General features: G+C 42.3%; 1 protein-coding gene across 1 annotated transcript; it reads right to left on the bottom strand.

Annotated features, from left to right (window-relative positions):
- Positions 1 to 62: 62 nt before the first annotated feature.
- TTC14 (tetratricopeptide repeat domain 14) lies at positions 63 to 9,558 on the bottom strand. Its single transcript, XM_055817217.1, has 12 exons — positions 9,347 to 9,558; positions 9,147 to 9,268; positions 8,755 to 8,954; positions 8,281 to 8,365; positions 8,070 to 8,199; positions 7,217 to 7,369; positions 6,479 to 6,550; positions 5,090 to 5,209; positions 4,883 to 5,005; positions 4,065 to 4,182; positions 1,979 to 2,088; positions 63 to 1,529 (listed from the first exon to the last, which is right to left on the bottom strand). Exons 1-12 carry the CDS (start codon positions 9,502 to 9,504, stop codon positions 536 to 538), a joined length of 2,385 nt encoding a protein of 794 aa, XP_055673192.1. The 5' UTR covers positions 9,505 to 9,558; the 3' UTR covers positions 63 to 535.
- Between the last annotated feature and the right edge of the window lie 2,010 nt (positions 9,559 to 11,568).

The following is an 11,568-nucleotide window of genomic DNA, read 5'->3' on the forward strand; positions in this document are numbered from 1 at the left end:
CAGCATATATAACAAGTGCACCAGTACAAAACAGCAGCATTAACAAAAATCAAGACAGAAAATTAAGAAAAATTAAGAAAATTTAATGATCAAATGAACTATACACATTGATGGCACATGACTAATTCAGTTATCCCCTTGCTATAGCTGGAAGTTAAGTTTGATACAAAATAGTACTCCAGGGGACAAGAAAAACCAAACAAAACCTATCTGTTGTTAAAGTGCAGATTTGATGCGAGTTACAGCTAACTACAAGTCCAGGGTATCAAAGGATTTCAAACCATCAAACAGAATATTGTACCGGAACACCCCAAATTAAAAGCACAGGAAACTTAAGATTTTAAATAATAACTGATATTTTATGTAAGATACCCTTTCATCTCTTTCCACCATACAGTCTTTTAGAGTTCTCTGACATTCTGCAAGACAGAACAAATTCTGCATTTCTATCACTCTTCATATGTATTTCCTCAAGAGATACTCAGATCAAAGTTCATTTAACTACACTCATCAGAACAGTGTTTTCCCAGGTACTTCATTGTTTCTTCTGCTTATTTCCTTTTTCCCTCTCAAACTCAGCTATCTGATTGAATATGTTAACTAAGTTCTGGGGCAGGTTTCTTTTAACACCGCTTTCTGTTTGTTCTGTATCATTTTGCCCTGGGTTTGAAACATTTAAAGCCATTTCCTCATCTGGTTCCTTTGTTGTATCAGTCTCCTCATACCTTCTTTTCCTACTCTTAGACTCACTTTCATTTTTATGCTGACTTAACGCATGCCTATCACTACGGTAACTTTTGTCACCCTCACGTAAGGAGGTGCCAGAATATGATCTGTGCTTTCCCACTGACTTGCCAGAATAGTCAGACCCTGATGGAGACATGTAATACCTGTCTTGACCTGAGCCGTGTTTTTTAAACTGCTCTTTTCTCCCCTCTACATCCCTTTCGAATTTCCTAAAATAATGCATCCTGGGTTTGTCATCTGACTTATGATATGAACCTGAAGGACCCCTCCGACTTGAGAACAATCTATCCGTTTTACCATATGTTTCAGTTTTGCTACTACCTGGCAGAGTTCTGGAGCTACTACTGTAAGAATCTCTTGAATCTTCAGACCTACCTCCAAAAGTGTCTTCATCATCACCTGAAGTCCTTGAAAAAGAACAGTGTCTGTCTTTCTCTTTTACCTCTGTTTTTGGACACACTAAGCTGTCCTGCCTTTCCAGCAGTTTTTCCACTTCAAAACTTTGGTTAAGAAAAGAAGCAGAGGTATCAGCCGGAGGCGAATACCACTCCTCTTTCCTAATCTGATCTTTATAATGGGAAGAAGCTCTAGGTGAGCTTTTTTTGGAGCTGCGGGCAGACTCTGATCTATTCCGACGCTTTTTCCTATGTTTCTTGTGATCAGAGGAAGAGGAGGAGGAAGAAACTGATACATCTGATGAAGAATCACTTGAGGAGGAAGAGGAGGAGGAGGAGGAGGAGGAGGAGGAGGAGGAAGTTGATACTTTCCTTTTCTTCTTCAACCTAGAAAATGTGAGATAATCTTCAGTATCAGGCAAAAATTATACATAGCAAGCAAAACTGCACTCCCCAGATTTAGCTGAGATTTGACTGTAAGGCATGAATGGAAACTGAGCTTGAGCTGGCCAGACAATTTCAAATGTCATTTCTTTATTAAAAAAAATAAGATTAAATCCACCAAATTGTTCATTGTAAAAGGCATCCTTCCCACTTTAGTATGGCATTACACTTCACAAATACTTCACATTGCAAAGTATTTTTTAAATGACTTCTGTTCCACATCTATCTCCATTAAAGGACACAACCCACAAAAAAATTCCAGAGGAAAAGCAGCTTACCTAGGTAGATGTTCTACCTGGCTTGCTGTTGGACACACTGTCTGCGAATGGATTGCTCACAGCCTTATCTGCACTTATTGCCACATAATCAGGATACTGAATATAACAAGTTACCTTTTTTCTTCTTTTAAGAGCTTACGCAATTTTTCTGCACTTGTTTCTACTTTCTTTTCTTTCTGTCTCTCTTCTTTGGCAGCTTGTTTCTCCCTCATTTCCAAAGATTTCTTTTTTGAACCCAAGCATCATAAAAAAAATTACATTAAAAGTGTTAACATGGGTATTTTTCCCCCATGTCCCCCAACCCCATTCAAATATATAATTACACCAGGGATGTTTTACCAGGATTCCCAGATCAAGAATTAATATTGTTCAGGAGTTTGGTATTGGCCATTGTTATAATCAGGTTTACATTAAGGACCATATTGCAGTTTTTGTTTCATTAAAAAAAATACATTTGACCAGCCATTGCAGTGGAACCCGTGATCCAGCACGCCGTGAAGCATGAAGGCCAGAAGGCATAGATAGAATATTCAAGAAAAACCGCAGAATTACCAATATGAAGAGGAGAGGGAAAAAAAAAACCCAATAGGTTTGAAAGAAAGTATCATTATTGGAGTTTACAAGTAAAACATGGCAGAACCCATTTTGAAATGTATTCAAGTTGGCCATGTTTGAATACAAACCGTTTTGTAACAATTTCACAGACCAGTTTGATGCATAGTTTACGTAAGAAATCATGTTCCAAGGGTTTGTGGGTGATGAGCAGCACCAGATGTCAGATACAGCAACAACGGTCCAATTCAGAAGAAAATGCATTGGAGAAAAACACATAATCAGTATTACAGGAAAACATCCTTCAGTGCTTTTTCAGCCATTCTAGCACAACAGTGATAGTATGAGGCATATGGATTAAAATACAGGTAAATGCAGAAAAGCATCTCATCAGATGATTAATCTTGAAACTACTTAAGAGAACAGACTTCTGCCATCTACAGCCCTGAACAACAGCTCTGCTGATACCAAGAGCACGCAGAAAGTCTGATTATCGTTTTCAAAACTTAGGAATTGTCTTAACGGTTACAATAAAAGAAACCCTTCATTGCAGTTAAGGCTATGCAAACCAAACCATAGCTAACACTGTGGGTTTTTATCTGCTCTATCAATGACCCATTATGCTATGAAAATGCTAAAGAAGAGAAAAATTTATCTGCTACTTGCTGAGAACATTCTTTATCATGTTAACAAGCCAACACGTCTTTCTAAAGCAGCCAAATATGAGTAGTGCTCAAATACCATGCAACAGTTTGCCTACGATGTAGTTCAGTTTATTAAGGAGATTGTCATATCTCCTCTTCCCCTTCTTTCAACACAACCTGTCAGCATTATGGCTCCACCAACTGAAGAAGTGTTGATTAAGGCCATCTACACGAGTCTACATTACTTCCTTACATGCAGAAGCATAGAACAAAACAAGCCTGTTCCTCAGTGCTCTATTTTACTCTTTGATCCTCTCTGGAAGACAGTACAAGTAGAGGAGGTAAATAAAAGAAAAAAAGACAACTCAGATCAGCGCAGAGACCCACCAGGGCTCACCTGGGAAACAAGCTGCATGCAAGAGAAGAGAGGAAAAAAAACAGCAGAGAAAGCCAAGGTATTCAAATTGCCTGCCCACCCACCCTCCACCTCCTGCTGTTTTCCTTTAAATTACCTCTTAATTACCCCTCTCATGTGATCTTTCTGTGAGTTAGCTTTGGCTGGTCTTGCTCTATCTTTTCATCATTACTCCAAACGACAAGGATCTGACCAGCAAGATGGTAAGGAAGGAAAATAAATACCGCACAAGTGTTTCACACTTCACATGTTTGCATTCACAGAATGTTTTAATTTAACATTATCAGTCATGTTTGTGCGATGCAATATTCTTATCCTTGTTTTAGCTGAGAGGCTTCGCTCTTTCCCTGTCTCCACTATTTGGCATTTCTTTACTATGCTGTTCAAAACAGTGGAGTCATCAAGAGGTACCTTTCTTCTGGTAGGTACAGCCATAATGCTCACTATAAAATATCTACTGTAGAGAAGGGAAGCAGAGAATAAGACAAACCATCAGCTTAAATTCTCCCTGTTCAAAATCTTTAACACGATTTTTGATGTTCATTTATTGCCATTGAGAACACTATCTGAAGAGAAAGTAAAGAATCACCTGCATATGCTTACGGAGTTTCGTTAAGGCCTCTTCTGCCTCCTGAAAAGTCTCATCCAAACTTAAGGCTTTTTTATAGTAACTCTCAGCATTTAGTAGCTTGTCTTCCTCTTCCAACCTAAAATTCAAGTGATAGTTCATGTACAGTTAAGTTGCACATTTGTGACAGGTTTTTGATATTTTTAGGACCACCTTTCTTATTCCCACTATGACACTACCACTCTTATCACAGCACTGAGGAATCCCTCCAAGACCCTCTCTATCATACTAGCCCACCTCAGAGAAGTAGTAAAACGGTATTTCTGATGCATTATTAACTCCTAATCACCATCAGTAATACTGTTCTTTAAAATTTCAATTCCAGTTTCAAAATCAGTGTCTCTCTCCTCTTAACACAGTTAGAAATTAAATTATTGCCTGAATATTCAAAAGCAAAATTCTGCGTTACAGTAGTTAATCAGTATTTCAGTAGAGTAACAGAACGTAATTTTGGTACAAGCCCCTCCTTTAAAAAAAACCCAAACACAACCTATTGGAATATATTCAAACATTTCACAAGACATTATGCAAGCCTGATACCCTTTCACTGGTAGGGTACCCATGATGAAACCTCAAATATCTTGCCAGGATTTTAACTCCGACAGAGGAGAAAGCATAAATCAACTGCACAAGCAGGTACATTTCCAGAGACATTTTCTTAAAACACAAAGCAAGGAAGCAAAAAGGCTATTCTGTATCCTAACTAGTATGGTAATAAAAAAAACATACTATGAGAAAAATTGTTAACAACCAAACAAAACCCCAACCCCAACACTTACTGCCCGCCTCTTTCCACAAGTGTCTGACAGAGGTATTTTCTTGCGTTTCTATGGGTAGGACAGTTTTCTAAAGCGATTTCAAAATCACTTATGGCTTTGTTCAGACTTCCTTTTGTTGCATAGCTAGAACAACAGAAAAGTTGCATGGACTTTAGTGATGTTTCTCTTTCACAAAGTAGAAAAACCCAAAGAAACCAGCAGACTTACAGAGCTCCACGTGCTACCAAAGCTTCAACATTTTGTGGATCGATTTCCAAAGCCTTGTTGTACTCATTCATAGCTTCCACGTGACGCCCAACCTTAAAATACTCAACCCCAGCCTTCACACTAGAGAAAAATATTTAGAAAATCTTACAGTTAGCCTATATTGGTTTTATACTGTTAAATACTCACAAATTATGGTTCCAAATGAGTGACAGGTAATAAAACTTGACTTTGTTATCACGTACTTAACACTAGCATATCAGATGAATGTGGTATTGACATAATTGTCTTTAATCCAAAATCTTAAGGCACCACAGAGCGTTTCTGCAGATGGTACTACTACATTACACAGGTTTTCTTTTATGGAATGAACATTTAGAAATGCATGCTTTTCTGCACAAAAGCCTGTGTGTGCAACCTACCACCGTTAAACTGGAAAAGGCTTAATTACATCCATCCATAATCACCATTAGACCAATGGCATGAGGTGAGACGGGTAGATGGTTCAAATTGAAATCAGTTCAAACTCAAATATTTTTACTTTTATATCTCCTATTACCCAAACTTTTCATCCGCATTTACCAGGAGGTTAACTTATTGGAAGAGAACTGATAAGTTGAATTTCAGAAGTTTTATTTATAGACTTTTTAAAAAACATAAAACATATTTTATATTTAATATATTTAAAAATTGTATTTGATTTAACTTACAAGCAACGTTTTCTGCAATTAATCAAAGTTGCAAAACACTGTTGTTTTAAGAAAAACACTTCTTTGTCAATACAGAAATCAGAAATTCTGATGCTTCACACAGATTTTGGTTTTTGAACTAGTATATTCAAGAGAAGTTTTTCCACAAAAAATGTACCCTTTTAGGAGAAAAAGTGTCTCTTACTTCTGCCTGCCCCACCCTGTAGCACGCCCAAGGACAGTGCAGAGTGTAAAAGCAATAGCACCTATCCAGAGCTGCTGTTCCAAACGCAGGCAGGGAAACACATTTACCTTTTCAAAGACAGCAAGCGCACTTGTTAAACCTACAGTTTGAAGCTTAAGTGGCAGGACAAGTAGTAGTATGTCATTCAACACCCAATTATAACATGGAAAACTGGGTACTTGGTATTGTAACAAATCTTACTCTCATCTCAATGGACCAGCTAGTTATAAATACTCTGAGAAGTTCTCCCTCAAACTTAACACATATTTTGGAACTGAATCTTGAGACTATCACACACCCACTTGGCAGTTAGGGTTACTTCCAGGAAGATCTTCCTTGTTATACCACTACACATGCTGTGGAAAAACTGATTCAACATTTATTTTTGTTTAAGAAATAAAAACTGTAACCTAACCTGACCAGACAAAGACCTCTGACAAGACGCAAGCACTGCCATACCATTTCAAGGCCCAGGATTCAGACTGCTTTTTCCTCAATGCAGGGGCAAAATCTTCTTCACTGAAATTTTTCCTTTAAGGAAAAAACAAATAGAAACATCAAGTTGGTCTTCTGAGACTACAACTAAACTCAGAATAATGCAGCTGAAACAAGCTGAAATATTATTTATACAATGCCTTACTGCTCTCCCTCACTCAGTCAGAAATATTCTTTCCTATTTCTGAAACCAGTTTTTCCCAACCCATTCTAGAAGTGCTGAACTGACCCAGTACAGCTGCAGTCCATTTAACAGGAATACGCCACATTCACACCTGCTTTGGGGCCTAATACATAGGGGGCTCACAACATCAACTGGTGTGTATGTTTGAGCCTATTTTACTAAAGTGGTCAGATCTATTACTAAAATAAACACCTGACAAAAACCACTAAAACTTAATCATCCTGCGTTTCAATCCAAAGCTGTCAACAAGATCTAAGTAATAAATTCCTGAACTATTTGGTATCAAACATTTTGTGTGATAAGATGCCTTTCTTATTCAGAGCTACAGAATTTCACATGTAGATTTCTTACTCTAGAGGAGTTTGCTTTTAAATATTTAAGGACATGTAAGCTGCAGTCAAGCAAATCAAAACGAAAAAGGTTGAAGTGGTCTAGGACTTCCGCTCACAAGTCTATTTCAAAGGATTAGAGTAATCTCCACAAAGCTATAGGATAGGAATAATGTAAAAATCACTTACATTTGAAGACTTCTCATCAACGACGGTGGATTTGTTTCACTTAGTCCTAGCTTTTCTGCTAAATATTCAACTAATGATGGATTAGCAAATCCTGGGGAACGATGCAAAACCTCTTCAAATGTCTCTGCTGTATTAGCAACTTCCATGCTTCGCCTTACAAAAAATAAAAGTGCCAGTGTACATAAACACAACCTCGCAGATGCTATACTCTATTTTATGATGCTTATGTTTAAAATAAAAATGCCTATACCAATATTTATCACTGCTCAGAAGCTGTTCTCTTTTACAGACATATATTTTCCCACTAGTTAGCAACCCTTATATCCTTTAACTTAAGTGAGCTTCTGAAATATATTTTGACACCCATCTATTTATCTCCAGGACATACAAAAACATTATAAAAATTACAGATAGCTGTGTCCTTCTGTCTTCTAAGAACAATTTTAAAAATGTAAGAATTTCGTATTCCAGTCTCCCAAGGTTTTTGTTTCTTGGTTGTGTGTTTTTTGGGTTGGTTTTTTTTTTTTTTTTGGGGGGGGGGGGGGGGGGGGGGGGAGCAGGGCTTTTTTTGTTGTTTAATTTTTTTATTTTCATTAACAAGGTCCCACAGTGACAGACACCTCACACTGATTTTTGCTTTTCTTACATTTAAGGAAAGATGCTAAAAGACCAATCACACATTACATATCCACAAACAAGCATGTTAAAGAGATGAACAAGATGTATGTAATCATCCAATTAAATCAGAAACACCGTCGACAAATTTGAAGAAAAAAATGTCAAATTTTGTCAAAGCCGCCCTTCAGACACACTGAATACACGTAGCAAGTACGGCTGAACAGCACAGTATTACCTATAATGTAATGGGAAGTCATCTGAAGTAATTACACCTAGTTTTGTACTGGAAAGATTGGGTGGAAGGGCTGAGCTGTAAAGTGACACTGTGAGCTTCTCGTGGTAACGATCAACATCCTTGACTGCAGCTACAAAAACAAAGTTAAGATAAAATTACAGAAGTGTCTCAAACCCCAAACAGATTTTTGACAGCTATTGCAGTTACTTGCCTCGAATAAGGTCTCCAGTTTGATAGTAAGATAAAGGATCTCCATGGTTGCTTTGAGAAGGCACATCTCTCAAAGGACAAAGAGCCTGCAACAGAAAAAAGCAGGAATACTGTGACCAAAGCCAGAAGTTGTTTGTTTTTTTCTCCCCAAGATTAAACCAGAAGATTAGCCTCCATGCACAGCAGAACCGCGATAGTTAAAAGCATGGTTTGGTTCAAATAAAAATTTATGCACCCATAAATGATAAACTTTTCAACTCCAAAGCAATAACTATTGAGTATGGGTCATAAAAGGAAGCACGTGCTGTCTCAGCAGAGCATCAGGAGCTGTCCACAGGTTCAGATGCCACCCACCATCCCACAGTTCAGTTTCACCTTCATATATACCACTCCATTAAGAGATACAAGAAATAGCTAATACATTAAAAAGCTTCTACTTAACAAGAACAAAATAATGATCAAAGCCGTATCTTACAGTGATTTCTAAATCTGAAATTTCCCGTATGAGACCACTGCCCAGACAAATCAACACCATGAAGAAGCCAAATTCACGAATAGATGTAATCCTCCCGATCACGATATCGCCACGTTCGATGTCTTGAAAAAATAATTCTCTTCGTTCTTCCCTGGGCACCTCCATGAATCGCTCCAGGGGAGGCATGACAGCGTAACACTCTGCAATGCAAGGCACACACAGTCACACAGCAGCCAAGGCACACCGCAAAACACCCGGCGATAGCGAAACATTGAAAACCTGGTGTAACCGGACTAACAGGCGATTTGTGCACAGCCTATAAAAAGCAGCAGGCGACATCCCCACCCTGGTTTTACGGGGGGCTAATGCCAAGCGCCAGCCCCCGGCCTGACCTTCATTCTCCTCAATCACGTCGGCCAGCGGCCCGTTGGGCTTCCACGAGTGGGCGAACAGCAGGTCGGCTTTTTTGGCGATGAAGCGCTTTATCTCGAGGTCCAGGCTCGCATCCTCTTTCCTGGAAGAAGAAGGAGCCGGTGAGATCCGGTGAGAGCCCCGGCGGCCCCGCCCGCGGCCCCCACCCGCCGCCCCTCACCAGGCGCCCGGCGGGGCCCCGCGGGGCGGCTCCAGGGCAGTCCCCGGCGGCGGCAGCAGCCCGCGGAAGTCGGGGTTGTCGTGCTGCTCGGCGCGGAGCAGGGAGAGCAGCGCGGGGCCGTGGTAGCTCAGCGCCTGCCGCAGCAACTCCCGGTCCATCCCGCCGCCGGGCCCGGAACAGGAACCCGCGACCCGACACCCCGCGTCGGCGCCCCGGCAACGCGCACGCGCCAGGCCGAGGGGCGGGACCAAGCGCGGGGTGCGCGCGGGCGGCCGCAGCGCCCCCTGGGCAGCGGGAGGACCGCGGAGGGGGGGTAGCGGGGGGACCGCAGGGGCGGGGGGGTGGGTAGCGCCGGGACGGCGGGGGGTGGGAGCGGCAGCAGCGGCTGCCGGCCGGGCCCGCGCTCAGCTTGCGGGGCCCGGGCCAGGGTGGCCGCTGCCCGCGTTTACAAAGCGCGGCGAGAACAAGAAACGGTAAAACCCTGGAAGGTGACGGATACGGAGACTGGAATTCTCGGCAGCGGCAGGGAGCGGCGGCGGCGCCAGGGCTGTGCCGGCAGGGGGCGCTGCGCCCCCGCGGTGCCGCGCCGCGCCCTGCTGGGGCCGCCGCTCGAAGGGACGGGGCTGCGCCTCGCCGCGGCCCGAGGGTGCGCAGCCTGGGCGCTTCCCCGAGCGCTGGCCGAGGCCTGGCCGGTCCCGAGGGAAGAGGCTCCTCCGGCCTGAGGGGACCCGGCGCTCAGGGAGTGCTCGGCCGGTGCTCGGGTGCCGCACTCAGAACGGCGGAGCGCCAGCGCCCGGGGCCGTGCAGGGCCGGAGCTCGCCCCGGAGGGGACACAGGCACCCGCCAACAGCCACCACGTCCATGGCGCTGCCCCTTGAACTGCCCCCGGGCGGGCTGCCCCTCAGGAACTCGCTCATACACGGGAAAGAAAGAAGCGTGGGGGCAAGAGATGCAGCGGCTTTGCCAGAAGAGCTGTGCTGGGAGGGGGCAAACAGGCGGTGACCTCGGGCACAGGCCACACGGTGACCACGGCCCTCGTGCAGGGTTCAGCAGCTCGGTTTGCCAGCGCTAACTTCAAATGCTAAAAAGACGCTTAACTCGGGAGGCTCTTCACGATAATCACCTCTTCTAGCTAATGGAGAAAGGTGCTTCAACCCAGCTGGAGTTAATCCAAGTCGATTAGAAAGATCACAGTTCTTCAGTCCCTAAGAATAATTTGTCCCTGGCATCACATCTAATAATTCATTTTGAAAGGGAGAGGGAAGGAAAAAAACAGCCCACAGCCCCACTGCAAACGGCATAATGTCACATCCACCCTCAGTACAACGTTGAAGAAAAAATAGCAATCTGCTGTCAGCAGAGCAGTGACACAACTCCTCTAGGAAGCAGCATGACTGAGAGGGCACGGATCGTATCAAAGACACAGGTCTCAGAAGCTCACTTCAAAGCCGGCAGGGATATCGCTAGTCTAGCAGACTTGGGGAAGACACTAGAAGGGCAAATTTATCTTTTATTTTCATTTCATGTTCCCCTGTTTTAATATAACAGAAGATAAAGGAGGCATAACACTTGCGATGCACCAAACAGCTGTCAGGATTTTGATTTAAAGTCTCCCTGATCTGTATAAGATCAGGTATGTGCTTAGATTTCTGGTTACCATGGTGGAAAAAAAAAAAAAAAAAAAGAATGCAAGACAAAAATTTCTGGACATTAGGACTGATCAGAGACAGATTGCCATGGAAAGGTTAATGCACCCGCAAAGCCCCAGTGCAGAAAGGGGGCCTTTCCTGGATGAATCACACTGCAAGTGCCCTGTCCTGAACTGTGTTGCACAATTGTAAATAACGACAGTTTTATTTGAGGAAATGGTATTTTGGGGAAGAGTTAATTTGTGTTGCTTAGCAAGTAGAAGGAGCTAGCAATAAAAAAATTGTTTGAAGCACAATCTCTGCCTGTGTAAGCATTTCTCCAGTCTAATATGCAGATACACACACACACAATGTACAAGAAGTAAGACATTATGAATAAATACTTTAAATGTGCTGTAGCTTCTGGACTTAATATACCAGCAAAGAATCATGGCAAAAGCTGAACCACCTATAATTATGAACACTTCTTACACACATTTTCTTCTATGAGTGGAAATGAATTGCATTTTAGGAAATTCAGTGGTTCATATTACATCAACACACAGAATGTAGATCAGTTGCCCCTGAATGTGA

This window comes from Falco peregrinus, chromosome 12 (assembly GCF_023634155.1).
Source record: "Falco peregrinus isolate bFalPer1 chromosome 12, bFalPer1.pri, whole genome shotgun sequence".
NCBI lineage: Eukaryota > Metazoa > Chordata > Aves > Falconiformes > Falconidae > Falco > Falco peregrinus.

Bases quoted from the DNA above. Each gene is read 5' to 3' on its own strand.
- TTC14 (XM_055817217.1), bottom strand. From the start codon at position 9,504: ATGGACCGGGAGTTGCTGCGGCAGGCGCTGAGCTACCACGGCCCCGCG. The intron at 8,955-9,146 runs GTCAGGCCGGGG...CTTGCATTGCAG, and splicing joins CGTGATTGAGGAGAATGAAG to AGTGTTACGCTGTCATGCCT. The intron at 5,006-5,089 runs GTAAGTCTGCTG...CTGTTGTTCTAG, and splicing joins TTGGTAGCACGTGGAGCTCT to CTATGCAACAAAAGGAAGTC.